The sequence below is a fragment of the Schistocerca gregaria genome, chromosome 4 (assembly GCF_023897955.1).
Source record: "Schistocerca gregaria isolate iqSchGreg1 chromosome 4, iqSchGreg1.2, whole genome shotgun sequence".
NCBI classification, from domain to species: Eukaryota; Metazoa; Arthropoda; class Insecta; order Orthoptera; family Acrididae; genus Schistocerca; species Schistocerca gregaria.
In genome coordinates, this window is record NC_064923.1 from 678,099,024 (window position 1) to 678,120,514 (window position 21,491).

At 40.1% G+C, this 21,491-nt stretch overlaps 1 protein-coding gene across 2 annotated transcripts in view; it reads left to right on the plus strand.

Moving 5' to 3' along the window:
- The window catches only part of LOC126267457 (uncharacterized), a 395,985-nt gene that overhangs the window by 241,667 nt on the left and 132,827 nt on the right, over positions 1-21,491 (plus strand). For both annotated transcript variants that reach the window (XM_049972726.1, XM_049972727.1), the window contains exon 14: positions 18,500-18,620. In XM_049972726.1, coding sequence (XP_049828683.1) covers positions 18,500-18,620 — 121 coding nt within the window. The remainder of the gene's footprint in view (positions 1-18,499; positions 18,621-21,491) is intronic.

Sequence of the window (21,491 nt, forward strand, 5' to 3'; positions counted from 1 at the left end):
CTTATCTCTTGTCAACTGATATTATTCCTGTCCTGTCCTGATGTCAGACTGGTCTTCTAATGTGTCTACCACTGGCACTGTGCACCACTTCAACTTCAGTCCTGACTTCGACTACAGCCTTGGCACCAATGCAGCCTCCACAACAACCAGAATTCTCCATGGGCTACACTTACTGCTGTTGCCGCTACTACTACTACTACTGCTACTACTGCTACTACTGCTACTACTATTAGATGCCTGCTAGTGGTGGGACCATCCCAGTGAGGCCATTCAGTGCACACCAGCACCTAGCAATCCAACTCTGGAGACCCTAGGTTCTATCTGGGATATGTCCAGCCCATCCCAGCCCATCTGGCCGATTCCTCATCTGACAGCAATACCTATTGTTGGTAACCTCTATGCTGTGGGGCTGTGTTGTCACTACCTACTTCAGGAAGAGCACCCTGCCTGCTGTTGTGTTGCCGTCATCACATACATTAATATCAGTGGTACCCTGCCTCAGCACTGGGTTACTTTGCTGTATAGAATACTCTGCCAATAGAAGCAGTTTATCATCAGAGAGCATTCTCTGGCCTCAGCATCACAAAAGACTCAGTGTTACCCATACCCTTTGTCATTCATATAGGATATCCTGGTGGTCATCCAGCTATCCTTTGGTGACTACATATTGGTCAGCAACCTGGATTGATACAATTTGCTCTCAGAAATGCTAGTGGAAACCAGTGAGTGGTGGCACATGGCATCGATCTGCAATGACATTTCAGTATGGTAAGGGCAATGCACTATTTTTCACACTTGGGGTTTTGGTTTCTTTCCTGTTGAATATTTGAATATTGTATTGTGGGCACAAACTTTCCAATGTTCAAACCAGAGAAAGGTACCATAGCAAAGGCAGTTCAGATGTTTCAAAACAAATGATACATGTGCAGAAAGACATTGAGTATTATGCAACCTGTTGCTGGCATTGAGGGTAGATATGAGAAAACAGTCATCATCCATTAGGTCAAAACCCATCCTCGTTAATACTACTGCTGGACAAATCCTGCTCTTTCTGGTAAAGCAGGAGACGGTAGCTTGACATTTGTGGGTAATTTGATAATAGCACCTATGCTGGAATGTTGGTTAGAACAACAACTTTTGCTTATGGATAAATTATGCTTGCTAGGGGATGCTAAGACATTCGTAAAGTATAATAAGTGGTTATTGAATGCTCTAATGTTTAACAGCCTCAAGGGTGGGGTTGTTACAATGATACAGAAGGAAGTAAAGCTTTTGGTTTTATAGGGAGAAGTTTAACAGTATGTCACAGAAGTTGGGGGAACTTTTTGGATAGGATTTCTGACATTAAAGGTCAACAAATATTAGCTGACAAAGTGATGACACTAAGAGTATTCTAGTGCAAGAGGTAGAACAGAGGGCATTGGATGCATTTTTGCAGGGGTTGCCTTTCAGTGTGTCTAGGAAAGTATGAGTATAATGGAATTTAGTCACAGGTACATAGTAACTTCCACACAAAATTTATTGGAGAATAAATCAAATGCCAGACTTCTGTTAAACACTTGCTAGACACACTTCATACAGCACATAAGATAAGCAATGTTTACAGCTTGCATACAAGACACTTACAGAGCAACAGAGATACCGTGCTGATTACACTCTCTCTATTCATGATTGATGAGTCAGCTGTTATCATCATTGCAACTGCTCTCCCCTTCTTGAAACTGGGAGCACCATGAATGGAAGGGAACTGGTGCTTGATGGTTCTACCAGTTTGTGTAACAGCTGCTGGTTGTGGCAGCAACAATGTTTGCTTCCTCCATCAGGCAGGTGGAGTGGCCAAATCTTCACCCTGTTCTTCAGAGTTAGAGGGCAGTTGTGGTTTGAGGGAATGGGAGGAGGGGGGGGGGGGGGGGGGGTGGTTTGCGTCCACTCAGTGCTTGAGTGCTCATGAGAGTTGTTGGTACTGAGACTGTGGGCATTTGGTCTGTGGCTCTCTATTCTATGAGTGCTGGTTTGAGGCATTCAATTGACACCAACTCTTCTTTGCTGTTCCTTCTATTTTGAAGGCGCTTACACACCCCTCTGTAAGACCCCATGTGTGCACCCTGCAAGGGAGGTCATACACTATTCTCTCTTGGCCAGCCTTGCAGTTATGACTGCAGCTCTTTGTGTGCAAAGACTTTTTTGTCACTATCATTCTGCAGCTCAGTGGGAGAAACTTATGCCATTATTCTCTGTAGCAGTTGATTGAACTTGATCAGGTCTATAGGACTGAAAGTTGCTGTGGCTTAGTGGAGACAAAACTCACTAGGAAGTCATAACTGTACCCCATACACTAGTTGTACTCTGCCGCAGTGCAGGTCCTCTTTTCTCACTGTTCATAGTCCTAACTGCACTAGTGGTGGCTACTCAGTCCACTAGCTATCTTGTACATTTGGACCACTTTGATGTTTCGGTGGAACCTCTCTACCGTGCCATTACACGTGGTATTGGTAGCTGGTGGTTCTCAGGTGGTTGCAGCTATATTGATGCAGGAATTTGTGAAACAACTAAAGCTCATATTTTTGTGGAACTACATATGAGTGTTTAATAATAACCACTGTACAGGTAGTTTCATATGACACTTCAATTTGCATGTAGAACACAGGATAACATGATCACAAATGTGTTAAACCAAAACATCACAATGGAACCAGTGTCAAAGAGGTTCCATCTGAAGACACAACTATTGTGTGTTGTTAGTCACCACAGAGGCCCCTCCCCTGGCAGTGCAGATCATGGGGAAGGATGGAGGTGTGTATCATCATTGCTGTAAGTGACAGTCAGTTGGGGCTGAGAAGGTGACACAGGATCATCGGACATGGAGGCCAGACCATTATGGTGGACAACTGGAACTGCAGAGCCATTGAGATATAGTCTTCATCTGCAGCAAGTGGAGTGTTGAAGGTGCGAATTAGCATTACATGGGTAGTGAAACAATCCTCCAGAGTCCACAGGTGAGCAAGGAGGACAAACAGCAGGCTATCTTGCAGTTGAATGAAAGATCGTCAAAGGGATATGCCAAGATATTGATGACAAGTCTCATGATGCCTGAGTGGGCAGAAGAGGGCAACAGTTCTTGCTACATGGTGAAAGGCACAACCAAGGAAGTAACAGTCGAATGGGTTTCCTTGACAGAATGGGTGAATGGTACTACATCCCTTTCAGTTTCACTGCAAGGTGATGCACACTGTGTCAGTTGGTTGGTATTATGGGATAGGGAGTCCATAACAGACAAAGACAGAGGCAAAAATGGGGATGGGGGGGAGGGATGCCTTGCACTACTTTGCTGTTGGTGATGGTCAGTGCCATCCATTAATGGTCATCTGTGGCATTGGGGTGCTGACAAGGTGCCACACTTTTTTTTTACTTCAATCTGAATTGCTGATGATACCAGCACCAATTCCAGAATTTCTCCAGTTCCTTGTCATTCTCTCCCTGCGGTGAAGGTTTGCTGTACCATCTGTGGTATGCTTGTGATGCTGTGATGCTGCTTCTTGTGAGTGTTTCAGAGCTTCTAACTATATGCTCAACTCATGCACACTGGTTGCCAGCTGATCATCTGTTGTTATGTAGCCTCACACATTCTGTGTCCATTGGGCTGCAACCCCTTGACTATGCATATTTCAGGTCCATTCCCTTTGTCATTATTTGCAGCTGCACTTGAAACATGGTTTTGTAGGCTGTTTGGGATGTCTTCAGCTTTATCTTGTAATAGGATACCCTCCTCTAACATAACCTTTTTTTATAGAAATAACCGATACCATATTAACTATCGATTCTTGTATGGGTGAACATTCTCGGCTGTTTCCCTGAGAGAATTCATATGATTTTGTATATGAAGTATTATACTTCAGGCTAAAATGTATAAAAAGAAATCAAGTTTTAATCTGGCAGGAAGTTTCATATCAGCACACACTCCGCTGCAGAGTGAAAATCTAATTCTGGAAACATCCCCCAGGCTGTGGCTAAGCCATGTCTCCGCAGTATCCTTTCTTTCAGGGGAGCTTCTGTAAAGTTTGGAAGGTAGGAAACGAGATACTGGCAGAAGTAAAGCTCTGAGTACCGGGCGTGAGTCGTGCTTCAGTAGCTCAGATGGTAGAGCACCTGCCCACGAAAGGCAAAGGTCCCGAGTTCGAGTCTCGGTCCGGCACACAGTTTTAATCAGCCAGGAAGTTTCAATTTGTTAGTACTCTGTACGTGCAGTTAAAATTACTCTTTCTGTAAAAATATTTGAAATTATGAAATTTCTGGTATACTTAAAATTCCTATTATTAATTGCACAATCTGACGATAATTATAAAATTTATTTCTGGGTTCATTTACGGAAGGATGATATAATGTGGTAAAGATCCTTCTTTTGTTGGGAAAGTTTGTAAACTTGTAGTGACCTATTTCTGACAATCGATCTCTACAAGTGTACAGTGCTTCATAAACACTCTGTGAAGTGTTAATTTATGTGCAGTGATATTGTTATTCTTTGACTTAGCTTTTGTTAGTTATTCCGTGCTGTTCATGTCTACACAATTCATTCATGTGTGTTGTGTTAAGTTATTGCTAAATATATGTGGGAATAAAGGTACTTTTTTCTGCAACACCCACAAACTCTTTTGCTTTGTATACTCTTTGGACTTTTGCGAATACCACAGACTGTTAATAGTGGGCATGCCTCTGATGGAAGCAGATGTGTATTTGATTGTGTCACTAATAATGTAATTTGTGGTATGATAGAAGTGAAAATTGTAAAGTCAGTGTGATCTAGAAGAATGCGATAATATAACAGAAAATCATAGCAACAGATAATTCTTCATCGGTTATTTCATCTTCAGGAACCCACAACATTAAATCAAAATTTCAGCCACAAGAATGTACACCTGAACACAAAAAGTGGAGCCAACAATATGAGATAAAGAAGATGAGTAAAAAGTTTTTCTTTTGAATATCTTACACCTCTTGAAGCTTACAAACCTTTCACAGACAGAGAATTTTATTAGTGACATGTGGGAGGGTAAGATTATAATCTGCCAAGACATTTAAATGTATCTCTGTTTATGCCACCAAATTGTTTGAACACTGTTTGTAGCCATTTAAGCCACAATAGGTGAATAGAATTTTCAGATAGCATCTCTGTTCTGGCCAGTGTCTTAAGGTCGATCAAAATCTGTTTGCAGAACCTTTCCCCTAATTCCTCTTCACATGGTGCCTTTTGAAGATATAGTTCAGAAAGCAGTATGAAATTCTGGATTAAACAATATTTTGAATGTTATTTAGCACTGAGTTTGCTACACCTTTGCACAGTTTGACTTTTGTTTAACTGTGTTACTGTGCAATGCAACATTTCCACATTGCTTCTGGTTTCATGCTGTTCAAAAATACTTTTGGCTTGTGAAAACTATAATTGCAGCCTCAGTGGCCAGAAGGGTGGCAATGTTACCCGACAGAGTCCTACCTTGCATTGCTTTTTGAGATTGCCTAAAGTGCTCTCTAGTTGTTCTCCTGGCAAGTTTTCTTCATTTCTCTTCATGTCTGGTGTGCTTCACAATGTTTGCTCCTGCATACAGCTGTTGTTTTAGCAGAAGTTGTTGGGGTCACTTTTCAGACAGTGCTGAACATTTTTTTTCTTCACTGGATCTTCAATGTGAATATTTAGTTATTGGTACATAATACCCTCATCTGCATCTGTAACTGAGTGGTCAGTTCAGTTGACTGCTGTGAGGAAGACCAATGTTCAATTTCCAGTACAGAAAGGGATTCATCCTTAGTGGATGGACTGGAATGTGGTGCATTCAGCTTTGTGAGGCTAGCTGAGGAGCTACCTGACCATGTAGTAGCGGTTGCAAAGTCAAGAAACCCAATAACAGCCAAGAGAGCTGACTACACACACCTCCGCACTGCATACAATGACACCATTTGCAGAGGATGACACAGTGGTTGGTCATGTCCAGTTAGGCCATCTGGGGCCATAATTCTGACTTTACATTTACCTCTATGTAACACTTTACACACAGAATTGATTGTATAATAAAATGAATGACAGACATTTATTAAACAGTTCCTTGATACAGTTTACACAGCACTTGAGATAAGCTGTGTTTACAGCTTGCCTACAACACACTGCCTGAGTACTAAATATCATATTTATTACATTCTCGTTGTTCACAATTGATTTGTTGACTCCCGAAGTCACTAAAAGCACTTTTCCCTAAGAACTTGACTGAAGCCATGGAAATTGCAACAGCGTTGGAAGAAATAGTTTTGGTCTCTGAGCCAGGGATACAAGAGTAGCACCATCAGATGTAGTGTAAGTAATGTGGGTGAGCAGGACATTCACAGCTTAATAAGGGACATGACAGATTTATATGGCGTGGTATAGTAACCCACCATTAAATGCCAACAGGTGCTCCAGAGCCACTGCTGGACAGGTCTTCCAGCAAGTATAAGCACAGTTACAATGTGTGCAGTGGTGGAATTTTGCTTAGATGGCTTAGTGAACGGAATGAAATGTAAATTTTTTTGGACATGGGCTCACAGGTGCCTGGCAAGTGTGGACCTCATCAGGTAAAGAATAGTGGACCCACCATGATGTAGGGTAAGCGTGGCGGAGGGGATTGATGTTCATTCAGTTTGTTCAATTATAGTGAATTTTTGGGTTGGGCCAAATAATTTCTGGGATATGAAAACCTTGTCTCATGTTGGTGACAGTTACTCTGCAATCTTAGGGTTAGATCTGTTGATTAAACAGCATGCTAAAATTGACCATGTTAAGTTCATAGTAAAATTCAATGGGGCGTAATCCCATATTGGGAAACCACTGACAGGGCTACACTGCCACTGCAGGGGCCACTGAAACTGTGTGAACAGCCAAGAAGGATCAGTGTGCATGATGATGTTCCACAAGATACAGAAAACATACTATGGTAGAGTGTAGGAACTAATTGGCTGATAAATGTGTTGTGTGTGGTAGAGCCACTAAAAGAAAATGAGAAGTTAGATAAGACACAGTACTTAGTATGCAGTAGTGTGGTATGTGCACAGGAATTAGACAGTGAGCAGGTAGTGCCCATTGGAATTGCCATCTTTGGGACTGCGGATATGAGAGTTGTCTAAAAGGTTGACAGTCACCAGTTAGAACATTTTAGGTGAAGATGATTTGGATGGAACAAATTTGGACCCTAAACTTAAAGAAACTACCAATTTATCTGCATTACAGAAAAAGGCAAAGTAGTTGAAAGTAGCAGAAAAGTTAACATTGAAGCAGTTGTTATTAGACTTTGAGGGTCTGTTTAATCCTCGTGGACCATTGCCAGTGACCCTGGTAACAAGAATTGTAAGTAGCCATGAGCTGCTTCTGTATTATAAACCCTACCATATGCCTGACCACCTGCAGCTGATTATGGAGCTTTTCAATAATCAGCAGTTATGAGATTGTATTATTGAGAAAAGTATCAATCTCTGGGGAGAGGGTTCGGGAGGACGACGGTTCAATCCCGCGTCCGGCAATCCTGATTTGGGTTTTCCGTGATTTCCCTAAATCACTCCAGACAAATGCCAGGATGGTTCCTCTGAAAGGGCAAGGCTGACTTCCTTCCCTAATCCGATGAGACCGATGACCTCGCTGTCTGGTCTCCTTCCCCAAAAACAACCCAACTCTGGGGAGAGGGGGGCTGGATGGGGGGTCAGTGGTGGTCTCATCCCAATGAAGAGTACTCAGATTGAGCAAAAGTATATTGGTTCTGTTACGATTATAAATATCCTAGTAATTCCACATTTACAGATGCTTATCCAATCCCAAATATAATGGAAACTTTGGATATTCAGTGATAGTGTAGATATTTTTTACTGTGGATCTGTGTAATGAATGTCATCAGATAGAAATAGCACTGGAAACTTGATCAGAAACTGCATTTGTGTTCCCATCAGGAAATTATCAAAATGAGGTATGTCATTTGGATTAAAGAACATGCCACACACACTTTGGCGTTTGTTAAACAGAGTTTTGTGAGCATTAAAACCTAGGCAGTGTAATTGTGTTTGTGAAAAAAAAATGGAAGAGCATGTCTTAAGACTAAAGGAAGTTTTTGTTCTACAATATTACTTTTATTGCTAATCAGACATTTGCTGGTTTAATGTCTGAAGATGGCCTTGTAAAAGCAAACTGGTGCTTTTCATTTATTATAATGTTGTTCTACCGAGAACCAATGGAAGATTCTGTTAATATGACTAAAGAAAGTATTTAATTTGTTGTGTGTAGCACATCTAACACTTAGTGTAGAGAAATGTCACTTTCCACCAGCGGACTGCAGTAGTTACGGCATGTAATTTATGTGTAATCTACATCTATATTTTGCAAACCACCATGAGGTGCATGGCAGAGGGTACGTCTAATCATACCAGTTATTAGGGTTTCTTCCTATTCCATTCATGTATGGAGTGCGGCAAGAATGATTGTTTGAGTACCTCTGTGTGTGCGGTAATTATTATAATCTTACCTTGATTATCCCTTTGAGTGATACATACGGGGTTGTGGTAGATTCCTATTGTAATCATTTAAAGCTGGTTATTGAACCTTTGTTAACAGACTTTCTTGGGATAGTTTGTCTATCTTCAAGAGGCTACCAGCTCATTTTCTTCAGTATCTCTGTGACGCTCTCCCATGGAGTAAACAAAGTGGTGATGACTAGTGCTACCCATCTCTCTATATGCATCCAATAACCCATGTTAGTCCAGTACAGTATGATCCCACGCACTTCAGCAATATTCTAGAACTGGTCACATGAATGATTTTTAAGCAATCTCCTTTGTAGATTGATTGCAATTCCCCAGTATTTTGTCAATAAACGGAAGTCTACCACCTGTTTTACCCATGACTGAACCTGTGTGATCATTCTGTTTCATATATTTGTACAAGTTGGCCAATACCAGCATTGATTGACTCATTGATATTTTAGTCATAGGATACTAAGTTCTTTCGTTTTGTGAAGTGCAAAATTTTATATTTCTGAACGTTTAAAGCAAGCTGCCAATTACTGCACCACTTTGAAATGTTATCAAAATCTGACTGAATATTTATGCAGTTTCTTTTAGATAGCCCTTCGTTGTAGATAACTGCATCATGTGCAAAAAGCCTGATTGTACTATTAACAGTAATTGATTTTCCCAATTTATGAGGAGAAATTTGTGCTGTCATATGGTGCAAACATTTTTGCACTCAGTTGTGCATGCAGCCAAGATGTGCATGGGACAGAACATATGATCATCAGTGTACCAAACAACTGAGTAAAGCAAAAAATAAATAAAAAGTTGTTTGCATCTGAGAAAGAAATGTAATTCTCATACAAGGTAAGAATTACTTTCGCTGTTATTTATAAGGAAGTAAATCCAAGGTTACAACAGGCCATACAGCTTTAAGGTGATTGTCAGGTTTAAAAGACCCATCAAGTAGGGTAATGTGTTATTCTCTTAAACTCAGTGAATTTTATTCTGAGCTAATTCGCCAATCTGGCAAGAAGCACTGAAATGGGTACCCTCAGTCGAAAAATTTGTAAGTTACAAAGTACAGGCCACACCACAGCAGAATGGCAGTGTGTGCAAACTTAAGATGATGATTGCAAACTATTTGCAATGCATGCACAATTCATTGTGTAAGAATGGCAATTTTGTAAGCAAACATACATAATGGGAGGAAATACTGAGACCGGTATGTGACCGTGTATCAGGTCACGAGGGTTTTAGAACAGCAGAATGATATGTTGCCAGTCAGTATTGTTGATGAACACGGAGACAGGATAGCTTGCGCTATTCGTCCACGAGACTCAGAGGGCCTTAGACACGGGTTCACAGGTAGATGCCGTGTTTCTTGACTTCCGCAAGGCGTTTGACACAGTTCCCCACAGACATTTAATGAACAAAGTAAGAGCATACGGACTATCAGATCAATTGTGTGATTGGATTGAGGAGTTCCTAGATAACAGAACGCAGCATGTCACTCTCAATTGAGAGAAGTCTTCCGAAGTAAGAGTGATTTCAGGTGTGCCGCAGGGGAGTGTCATAGGACTGTTGCTATTCACAATATACATAAATGACCTGGTGGATGACATCGGAAGTTCACTGAGGCTTTTTGCAGATGATGCTGTGGTGTATCGAGAGGTTGCAACAATGGAAAATTGTACTGAAATGCAGGAGGATCTGCAGCGAATTGACGCATGGTGCACGGAATGGCAATTGAATCTCAATGTAGACAAGTGTAATGTGCTGCGAATACATAGAAAGATAGGTCCCTTATCATTTAGCTACAAAATAGCAGGTCAGAAACTGGAAGCAGTTAATTCCATAAATTATCTGGGAGTACGCATTAGGAGTGATTTAAAATGGAATGATCATATAAAGTTGATCGTCGGTAAAGCAGATGCCAGACTGAGATTCATTGGAAGAATCCTAAGGAAATGCAATCCGACAACAAAGGAAGTAGGTTACAGTACGCTTGTTCGCCCACTGCTTGAATACTACTCAGCAGTGTGGGATCCGCACCAGATAGGGTTGATAGAAGAGATAGAGAAGATCCAACAGATAGAGAAGATCCAACAGACAGCAGCGCGCTTCGTTACAGGATCATTTAGTAATCGCGAAAGCGTTACGGAGATGATAGATAAACTCCAGTGGAAGACTGTGCAGGAGAGACGCTCAGTAGCTCGGTACGGGCTTTTGTTAAAGCTCCGAGAACATACCTTCACCGAAGATTCAAGCAGTATATTGCTCCCTCCTATGTATATCTCGCGAAGAGAACATGAGGATAAAATTAGAGATATTAGAGCCCACACAGAAGCATACCGACAATCCTTCTTTCCACGTACAATACGAGACTGGAATAGAAGGGAGAACTGATAGAGGTACTCAGGGTACCCTCTGCCACACACCGTCAGGTGGCTTGCGGAGTATGGATGTAGATGTAGATGTGAGGTGGTATGTGTACCAAGTGCACAAAGTGCCGAGTTAAGTCACCATCATACTCAGTTACACAGATTACCAGAAGCCAGCAAACCATTTGAGATAATCACATTGGACATCATGAGTCCTTTTGGATAAATGCCAGCAAAAAATCATTATATGTAAACAGTAATAGATCAGGCTTTCCCAATGGACCTATTGCAAATACTCTTCTTGGGTTTGCTGCTGGATCATACTGTGTAAATCCCACAATATTTCATCAATGTAACTGTGCGGCATCTTCAGGTGGTGGTAGTCGCTGTTGTCACTGCTGCAAGAGGTGACTGATGATAATTGCATGGTAGCATCAACATTTATCAGGCCAAGAGCAGGCGATATGCGTGTGCAGGAAGATGTTTGCAGGAAACCGGCACCCTGCTGGGAGCCACAGAAAGGCCTTCTGCACATGTGCTGTAGTTAAAAGCTGAATTAAATCTCAGCATTGTGTAGCATCAAATTGTAAATTGGAAGTTCTTGTTTTCCCTGTTTTGATTTAATGGTGGCCAGTGCTGAATTCCAGGTAGTGCTTAAAAGGAAACCCGCATCTCTGTTGATAACATTGTCTGCCATACAGATACATACGGCCTTCTTAACCGAGCGAGTTGGCGCAGTGGTTAGACACTGGACTTGCATTAGGGAGGATGGTGGTTCAATCCCGCATTCGACAATCCTGATTTAGGTTTTCTGTAATTTCCCTAAATCCCTCCAGGCAAATGCCGGGATGGTTCCTTTCAAAGGGCACGGCCGACTTGACCGTCCTTCCCTAATGCGATGAGACCGATGACCTCGATGTCTGGTCTCCTCCAAAAACAACAACAACAACAATGGCCTTCTTAACAACACAGTCCAAGAACCATTATGTTGGGGATAAAATTGTGGTATTGTTTAAACATGTTCTTACCTCACTTTCCAACTTATTTCTTATTCAATGACCAGTATTTTGAACAAGTGGATGGTGTCACCATGGTAAGTCCTCTGTCTCCCTTGGTGGCCAACTATTTTATGGAAGACTTTGAGGAAAAGGTACTGCAGTGGGCAAGTCTCAAACCTTCCTGCTTCTGGCAGAATGTAGGCAGTACATTTGTGACTTGGTCATACGGAATAGAAACATCAGACTAGAGCATCTAAGCTCACTTCAGCTGAATACACAGTACAACATGAAAGTTGAAAAAGAGACATTTTACTATTCCTGGATGAAATGGTCTGAAGAAAAACCAGTGGGACACTATGACATAGTGTCTGTTGTAAACCAACTCATGTGGAGCTCTATTTGCAGACCACAAGTTGTCATCAACCTGCGCAATATGGTAGTGTTCTCAGATGTTGACAGTCTGCCTGGTGAGCTACAGCACCTAAGAATGGCTATTCCAGTAGACAGATATGCCATGTATGTTGCTCTAAGCAAATTCAAAGCAGGGAGTAAGTGAAGATGAAGAGGCACCCATTGTAATGGTGTTCTTTCCCTACTTTGGTGTCATGTCTTCAAGAATAGAAAGAATCCTCAAAAGACATGACATCAAGTACTTTTTGGCCACCAGCAAAATTGAGGAATTTATTGCACTCAGTCAAAGATGACCTTGGCCTTAGGAAATATGATGTGTATAAGATCCCATGCCTATGTGGAAAATCTTATATTGGTCAGATGTGCCAAAGCAAGCAAGAACATTTTATCAAACACCATCATTATCCGTGTATGGGGCAACTTGTCAACCATTGATGGCAGCTTTGCCTGGACATGCAGCATCATATGTTTTATGAAGAGACAGTAATTTTATCCCCAGCATCATCTTTCTGGGACTGCATTGTTATAGAGGCAATATATCTCTGTATGGGAGACAGTCTTATCAACACAAATTCAGTTTTTCATTTAAGAACCACCTAGAATCCAGTACTAGCTGCCATTAAATCAAAAAATGACAAACAAGAACTTCCAAATCATGACTTGACACAATGTACTGCTGAGATTTAATTCAGCTTTTAACCACAGGAGCATCTGGCAGTCAGTCATTGTCCATAGCTCACGTGTGGAAGACATTCCTGTGGCTCCCAGCTGGGGCTACTAGGAATGGTGTTTTCCTCCAACTACAAGCATCTTCATATGCATGCATAATACCTGCTCCTGGCCTGATAAATTTTGATTCCACCTTGAAATTATCATCAGTTACATCTTACAGCAGTGGCAGCAGTAACTACCACTGACTGAAGATGCCAAGCAGTTGCGTCAATGAAATATTTTGGGATTTGCACAATTATATCTGGCAGCAAACCCAAGAAGTGTTTTCACAATAATAGATCACTTCTCCCACTGTGTGGAACTGACAGATTTGCCATATCAACAGGCTGATACAGTGGCAGAAGCAATGGTTAACTGTTGGTTGTAAAAAATAGGGAATGCCAGAGATGTTGATAATGGACCATTGTATTAACTTCATGTCAGAGCTAAGAAAACATCTGAATCATTTACTGCAAATTCATAAGTTAAGAACAGGCATGTTACATCCACAAATAAATGGCACAATGGAACAAGTTCCCCATTCTATATAGAAGATGTTGTTTCACTATGTCAGTGACCAACATAACAGCTAGGACATGCTACGTAGTTACAGCATACAGTTCCATGAGAGAACCAAACTGTCATCATACAACATAGTATATGGTTGGAAGATGACATTTCCACTTGAGATATTGTAACTCAGAGGGGAAGAACAGTGAAGCAGCACAAAAGTTTGTGAAAACATTATAGACAAGATGCTATCAAGTGCAAAAAGCAAATCTGAAGGCCTGGCAAGAGCAACAGAATGCTAAGTTGACTATGTACCATGTGGAACATGCCATATAGCCTAATGGAAAGACAAAAAAGTTTGGCATTGTTATCAGGGTCCATACCAAGTAGTGAATATGATGTCACTGATAAATGTTAAATTAGAACTAAATTTGCAGGCAGCAGTCTTCCACATTGGGTAAATTTGACCATGTCAAGGCACATCAGAAGATTTGTCACTATTATTGGTGTTAGTCCTAAAGAACAGGGATGGGGCAAGAAAGGTAATATTTTATAACATTCTGATCAAGCTGCTTCCACTAAGTGTGCTTATATATTGCTGTATGTGTCAAGGTCAGTGTCAACAGGAAGGGATAATACGTTAACATTTTAGAAGTTTTATTAGGTGCTTTCTTTAATGAAGGGTTTTATTTTGTACACTTTCATTTGCTTCAGAATGTATCAAAGTTGTGGAGCATTTGGGTGGCTTTATTTTGATTGCTGATGGATAATCAGGCTTTGTTGACACACAAGTAATAAAGTTAATTTGGAAGTCATAATGTGTGGACAAATTTCATTCCTGTGGTATGTTAATTGGGAGACATCATTTTCATTGTTTATTTGAACTGATTCAGCTGTGTTGATAGTGTAGTAATTTGTGGGTTTTATTTTTGTTTTACAGTGAACTTCAGATGATCAGGGATGATGTTTCTTTATTATGTTGTATGAACGTAGTGTGAACAAAGCATGGCTATGAGCATTTTCAGGTTGTTGATTTAGATGAAATGTTGAGAGGAAGTGACTCACAGCTGGCATGCAGTGAAGCATTGGAGAGATTACGGCAGTTGAATGGTTTTGGTGTGCAGTGATTTTGGTACATTTTTATTTCAGTGTAGGGTGGAAACAAAGTAGCAAGTAATCATTAAGTTGGCAGTGGGAGAACTGGTCTAAGGCCAGAGGGAGCAGGTTTTCATATACCCTACCACAATGGTTCAAACTGTCATGGGCACATGCAAAATGGTGAAAACACCTATGAAGGGGTGCCTGTGGGACATCCTTGTAACCCAGCCATACTTACAGAAAGTAGGACTGCACTGTGTATACTAGGTGTAAGACACAATTGTAGCTAATACTACTTGCTGTAAGCAAGGGCACACTAGGGGCACAGAAAGTTTATAACTATGGGGTTGCAGATTGCTGCTGAATGAAATCCAATGTCACATCTCAGGAGAGAAAGTAGTAGTAGTAGTAGTAGTAGTAGTAGTAGTAGTAGTAGTAGGAGTAGTAATTAGGATTAAAACCTTGAACCTAACATGTCATCTGCTGTATCTGCCTGACAATCCTTTTAGAGTCATACCACCAAAACACCTAACATACCTAAGTGATACCTTTGACACTATCATAAAACAGTCTCTTGACAAGCTAATAGCAGCAAAGGATGGCTGTATTAACATGGAACAATAGTTCCATCAAATTCAACACTACTGCACTGGGGACCAGCATCAGGCCACGGTAATGTGGATCCCATACTCAGGATCTTTCTTAAATTTGGTCACCATTTGCATCACCTGTGTCCACTATTAGTGGAGAACTAACTATTCTCCTTATTATCTCCCAGTCTTTTACATGCCAACCCATTGAGTCCACCACAGGTGTGAAATAAGCATGTGTAATGAAAGGCAATGCCAAAAGTAAATACGGTGAATAAGAACAACGGAGGACAAGCTATAGATAACAGATGTGGCAAAGCAAGGATTTAAATACAATAGAATCATGTAACTGTAGTAAGCCCACAGGTTCAGTAGCAGACTAGAATTCAGTGAGCAACACTTTTCCCAGTGGGGTAGTGGCTTGAGTGAGCCATGGCAGTCAGACAAGTGTGCCAGACACTGTAATACTGCTACCTGAGCAGCCAGCACTCTGCAGGCTGCCCCACAGTGGGCCAGGGTGCTACAAGCCAATGCCTGGAGCAGCTTTTTCTAGTTTATGTGACAGCAAATGGGGCCTTTGGTCACAACAATGCCAACCAGATTAATATACTTGAGCATCCAACCTGGTAAAAGTTCACTTACACTTGGGACTTGTCAGTCATCACCTGATTTTAGATCTGTCCTGGCCTATTCTAATGTCAGACTGAGCTACTGATATATCTACTGCCAGTACTGTGCTGCAGTTCAACTTTGGTCCTGAATTTCACTCCACCTTAGCACCGATGCATTTTTTGCACTGGCCAGCAGCCTTCACAGTCTGCACATGTTACTAGGTGCAGTTATGGGCCTGCTAGCACCCACTAGATTCATGCTCTTGGGCTTCAAACTAGGACCACTCCAGTGCATAGCGCTCCATCATCTCAACAGATCTCGGGTTCAACACGGTCATGCTGAGCTGAGTGAGCCAACTTCCAGACTGTTGAAAACACCTGTACACTGCGGGGCTGTGTTGTCACCACCTACCTCAGAAAGACCACCCTGCCTGCTGCTGCATGCATTGCAATCATTGCATATTACTGCCTCAGCAGTTCTCAGTTTCAGGCAGTGGCAAGTTTTGTTGTACATACTGTGATGCCAATAAAATCTGTTTACCTTCTGAGAGCATCCTCAGGCTTCACTTTTCCATAGGTCCAGAATTACCTATTCCCTGAGTTCACCCTGATGCAACATCCTGCTGTCTTTGGGTGGCTGTTTAGCAGGAACATTACACTGATCTGTATTTTTTATAGGCTCACTTTGATTAGTATGCTTATTACATGTCATCAATTCACTATGTAGTTCATGGCATTTTAAGTTCTGTTTGAAGAGTGAGTCTCTCTGTCTCTCTCTCTCTCTCTCTCTCTCTCTCTCTCTCTCTCTCTCTCTCTCAGCTCAGCGTATTTCTAAGTAGACCTTTTTCTCAATCATTTGTGTTTATTCGTTTAAGAAAATCTTTGTGGCAAACACAAAGTCATTCAGACTTTTGCTTTATTTTCTTCTTGTAATTCCAGTCACTTATGGTGCAGTGTAATGTGAAATAAACTTTATTTCTCAATTAGCTAGGAATTTTGTTTACTTCATTCGTTTTTTAATATTGTTTTTGGATTTACTTACATGCATAACCGGCACAGTAGCTACACTTGTTGTTCTCAAGTGGATTTTGTATATGACAGTAGGCAAGTTGTTATTGTACATCAAGAGGTGTGAATTTGTCATTTTTTGCCACTTACTGTTTTTCTTTCCTTTTAGTGGTGCTATGTTGTATATATTCACTGAATTCTTCCAGCAAATATCCAAATTCATTAAATTTGTCAGACATTTATGATATTCATCATAAGTTTGTAGATGCTTTCCAGAATCTTGCTCTGCCAGAATGTTACATTTATTATTTAATGATCTCTATGTCCTTTCAGAACTGTTTCTCAGTTCATGTTTGTCCTTGATTACATTTATGAAACTTTTTATAATGCACAAATGGTATGTCTTCATACTGTTTGGAGTTCACTGATTAGGGTTTATTTTTTCTGTTTTTTCTTACCATCAATTTAAGTTTCTGTATACCCAAGAGAGTCTGCAAAGTAACTTTGGTGCCACTGACAGCATTCACATATGAGAATTTATTTGGGTTTTGAGAGAGGAATTTCAGTAAGATTCTGATAGAGTACTTATTGTTCACAGATTACGAAAGGTCATCAGGTAACTACTTTTATATTGATAATTACATAAAAAAGCTCTTACACTTTTATTTACTGCTAGTTAGTGTGCTTATTCATGACTATAAATACTCATTCAACTCCTCTTGTTGTACAACAATCCCTCACAGTAAAAAAAAAATACGTAAATATGGTTATTCATGAAAGTTTCTTGAGAAAATATTGTCTTAAATTGCTGCGTTCCCAAATACTAATGACCTTCAACTGACCAACCATAGTTTGAAGGTCATTCAGATATTTCAACACCCTAAATTTTGAAATTAAGTCAGTATTGGTTTGTCCATCTGAAATATAAATCTTCTGGCAGTATATTCTACTCAAGTCTGACAGCATCAAAGTTGAAGAAATTACTAATACCTGATTCATGTATATCATCTCTGTCATCCTTTAAGTAGTGTGGTAATGTTCGTACCTCAACTTGTGTGGCAGTAACAAAAGATATCATTAATGGTGTTGAGTAATAGATTTCAATAGCAGCTTCTAAATAATGAATGAACATCGCACTTTGCCAGTTGTTACTACAGATGTAGAGTTAGTAGTAATAAAAGACAGTGATAAATGGTGAGTAATAACTGGATATTGCAAATTCCCAGTAGTAGCAAATGATGTTAAGACAGTTCTTCTCTTTTCCACTTCCTTCCCATCTCCACTTCCTGTGCATTCGAGATGAAATTCATAAGCTTAGCCAGTATTCCACATTCTTACATTAAAGGATTTTATCATAAATACAGGCACTGACCCCATACATTAACAGGCACAGTAAGCCACATTTGATTTCAGTCACCATTTCTGTTTTTGTTTTGGTACAGTAACACACACGTTCTATGTATTGTATCAGTGTTGTGGTGTACATTGTAGAGTGATGTGATTTGATATTACATTGCTTTGTTTGTAAATACTTCCATGAGTTTAAGCTTAAGATGATGATTGTAAGATAAGACATTAATTAAAATGTACTTAAGATAGGATTCAGTGTATCCATAATCATCCATAATATGCCATAAAACTTTAATTGCCATCTCTCTGTATTTCAGGAAATTTTGTTAATGCATCCACAGCTTGGCTTTACAGATGATGTTGTTAATATTTTAATATCTGTAACAGATATACAGGGTCTTAAGATCATAAAGATGTTGTCTAAACACCAAAAGTTTGGTAAGAGCCTTCTTTCTTATTATCTTTCTAGACTAACAGTTAATCTTTTTACTTATGTAAAATTCTCAAAATACAATATACAATGAGAAGTAAGCATGATACAAAACCAGAAATTGCCAAATTACATGTTTGTAGACAGAAAATCAAGTTTTCATAAAGTATATTCCACACAGTTTGTACTAAACTGCATAATCTTCACATTCTGTGCATGCAGGTTAAAGCACAGTAAACAGACATGCACAGTTATGCTGTAAGTACAAATAATTGTGTCCATGCAATAACATTCTATTCAGTTCACAAGTAACTTTATATATCTCAGTTTATTTATTTATTTATTTATTTATTTATTTATTCCCATGTTGTGAGTGCTAATAATTGGGAGCATCCCCTTGCAGTGAATAGTAAAAACCGAAATATTCATAACAAATATGTAGAAAACTGTACAATACATAATACTTTGCATTGGATTAATGTTTTAGAAGAGTGATGACTTTTATTATCTGGTCACATGTTTTAATTATATTGTAGGTTAATTATTTCAGATAGTGAAATCACTCTCTATTATTTAGGAGTGCTGTAATTTGACAGTCAAGAAGCACCTTTGGAATTAATGATTCATGTTGAAAATATGTTTTGTTGTTTTTTCAGCAATGGACATTTCAGTGAATTTACCTTCACTAATTGCACTTTGAATTCAAAATACGTTCTAAATACAGAAGTATCTCAATGCAGCAATGCCCTGAATCCTGAGTTTTGGCGTGAGACAAGTTAACTGATACATGTAAGCAGCTGGAAATCACCCGACTAACATCAAGCAATTGAGAATTGTTACAAATGAGTGTATTTTGCTACCAAAAACCATGTACCAGATTTGGTGCAGCTATCTCAAGTTCTTCCAACTCCTGTGGATACTGTTTCCTCTACAGGAAGTGTAGGATTTTTAATTGGTCATTCACTTGGCTGTGAGTGGCATGTAAGTGATAGGGCTAGATTCCCCATTCAGTGGAGATGGGAACCAGGGAGTCCTCCCAAGAAACTCTCTCAGTTCTCAATAGGTTTCAGGTAGAGGTAGGTTATTAATGAAATCTATGTGACGAATGTCCAAGAAACAGGGCATGGGAGCACCAGAGTTGTGATTTTTGATGGTTGATTTCCACACTATGGTCAAAACTGACTTGTAGGACTGTTGATGATGAAGTTCATGTTCCATGATAGAGGAGGGAAAAAATGAGGTTGTCATTTATGTACACAAAGCAAAAGGGAAATGAAAACAGTATAGAGTCAATAAATTGCTGATAAGTTTGAGCTGCTGTTTTTAGACCATATGGCATGAAGCAGTATTCGAAGAATCCAAAGGGGGTAGTGATGGCTGTTTTCTGAATGTCGCCCTCAACCATTGGAATCTGATGGTACACTCTGTGTCAGTCAATCTTGCTGAAAACCTGTGCACCATGAAGTTGCTGGGGGAAGTCCTGAATGTGGGGAATAGAGTAACTATCCAAAGTCATACAAGCATTCTGTTTGCAGCAGTCCCCATAGAGGCAGAAAGAACCACCTTTTTCTGGAACCAGATGTATAGGGGCATACAATACCCATGTCTAACAATTCCTGTACCACAAGCTATGCATTATGTAGCTTGGTAGCTACATAAGGCGGCAAGACCTCTGGAGGACTGGGGGTCTAGCTGGAATATGTAATGTATGGCATGCACTGTAAATAATCACGAATGTTTGCCATGCAGAGTCACTAGTCAAGAGTGGGTAGTGTTGGGAGAGATGCTGAGGCTTGGCACATAAAGCACCAGAAGTGTTGAAGTCACTAACCTAATAAACCAATTGTGAACGATTTGAAGGCAACTGTGCAGACTCCTCAATACAGGATGCCTTCGAAATAGAGAACTGTACAATTGTCTGGAAAGCGACCTGCAATTTATCCATCATGTTGACCACCTGTCAGCATAGTGTCATTGCTCGAGCAAAGAGCAGATATACCGCAGTGCTGCAAAGCAACATTGGTGAGAACAGCTGTGAGGGATGCAGCCAGAGAGGCACATTTGTTAGATGCGGGGAAAAAGCAACTCAGAAAAATAGTCTGGAAATGACATAACGAGGAAAGAAAACAACACTGGATAGTCTTGTTCAATGCGTCGTGCAATAACATTGCTATATGGAGATCAAGGAAGAAAACATTGCGAGGAAGGAAGTCTATGCACTGGAAAATCCACATCAGCAGCTTGAGAAGTCCAATAATAAACAAGTCAGTGAAAACTGCAGTTATAGAGTTGCAGCCTTGTAGATTGCAATGGGAGAGTGTATTGAAAGGATAGGCAAATGGGAAATAGGAAATGAAGATAGTTTATTTATAGCAGTAGGTAAGAAACTTAAATCCACTAAGATAGAAATTGAAGCTGCATGTGAATTTGTTTTGGCAACACTTAGTATTATGGATGGGCATAAAATTAAAATTGAATCCTTCCCTCACCCACCAGACTCGCCTCCTGATGTTACCAATAACTTAGAGGAAATGTCAGTTCACTTGTAAGTAAGTTCCCCAGTCATACTGAATAACTGATGCAGACTTTAGTCATCCGACAACTAACTGGGAAGATTACAGTTTTGTTTGTGGTGGGCATAAGACATCCTGTGAAACATGCCTTCTCTGTCCACATCAAAACTGATATCGCTGACTATGAAGTGACTGTGACAACAATGATTACCAAACTACAAAGGACAACTAAAGTAAGCAGAAAGATATATGTGTTCAGTAAACTAGATAAAAAATCAGTAGTGCCACAACTCAATGAGAAACTTGAAACTTTGAGCACAGGGCAGGAGCATATAGAGGAACTATGGCTCAAGTGTAAAAGATTAG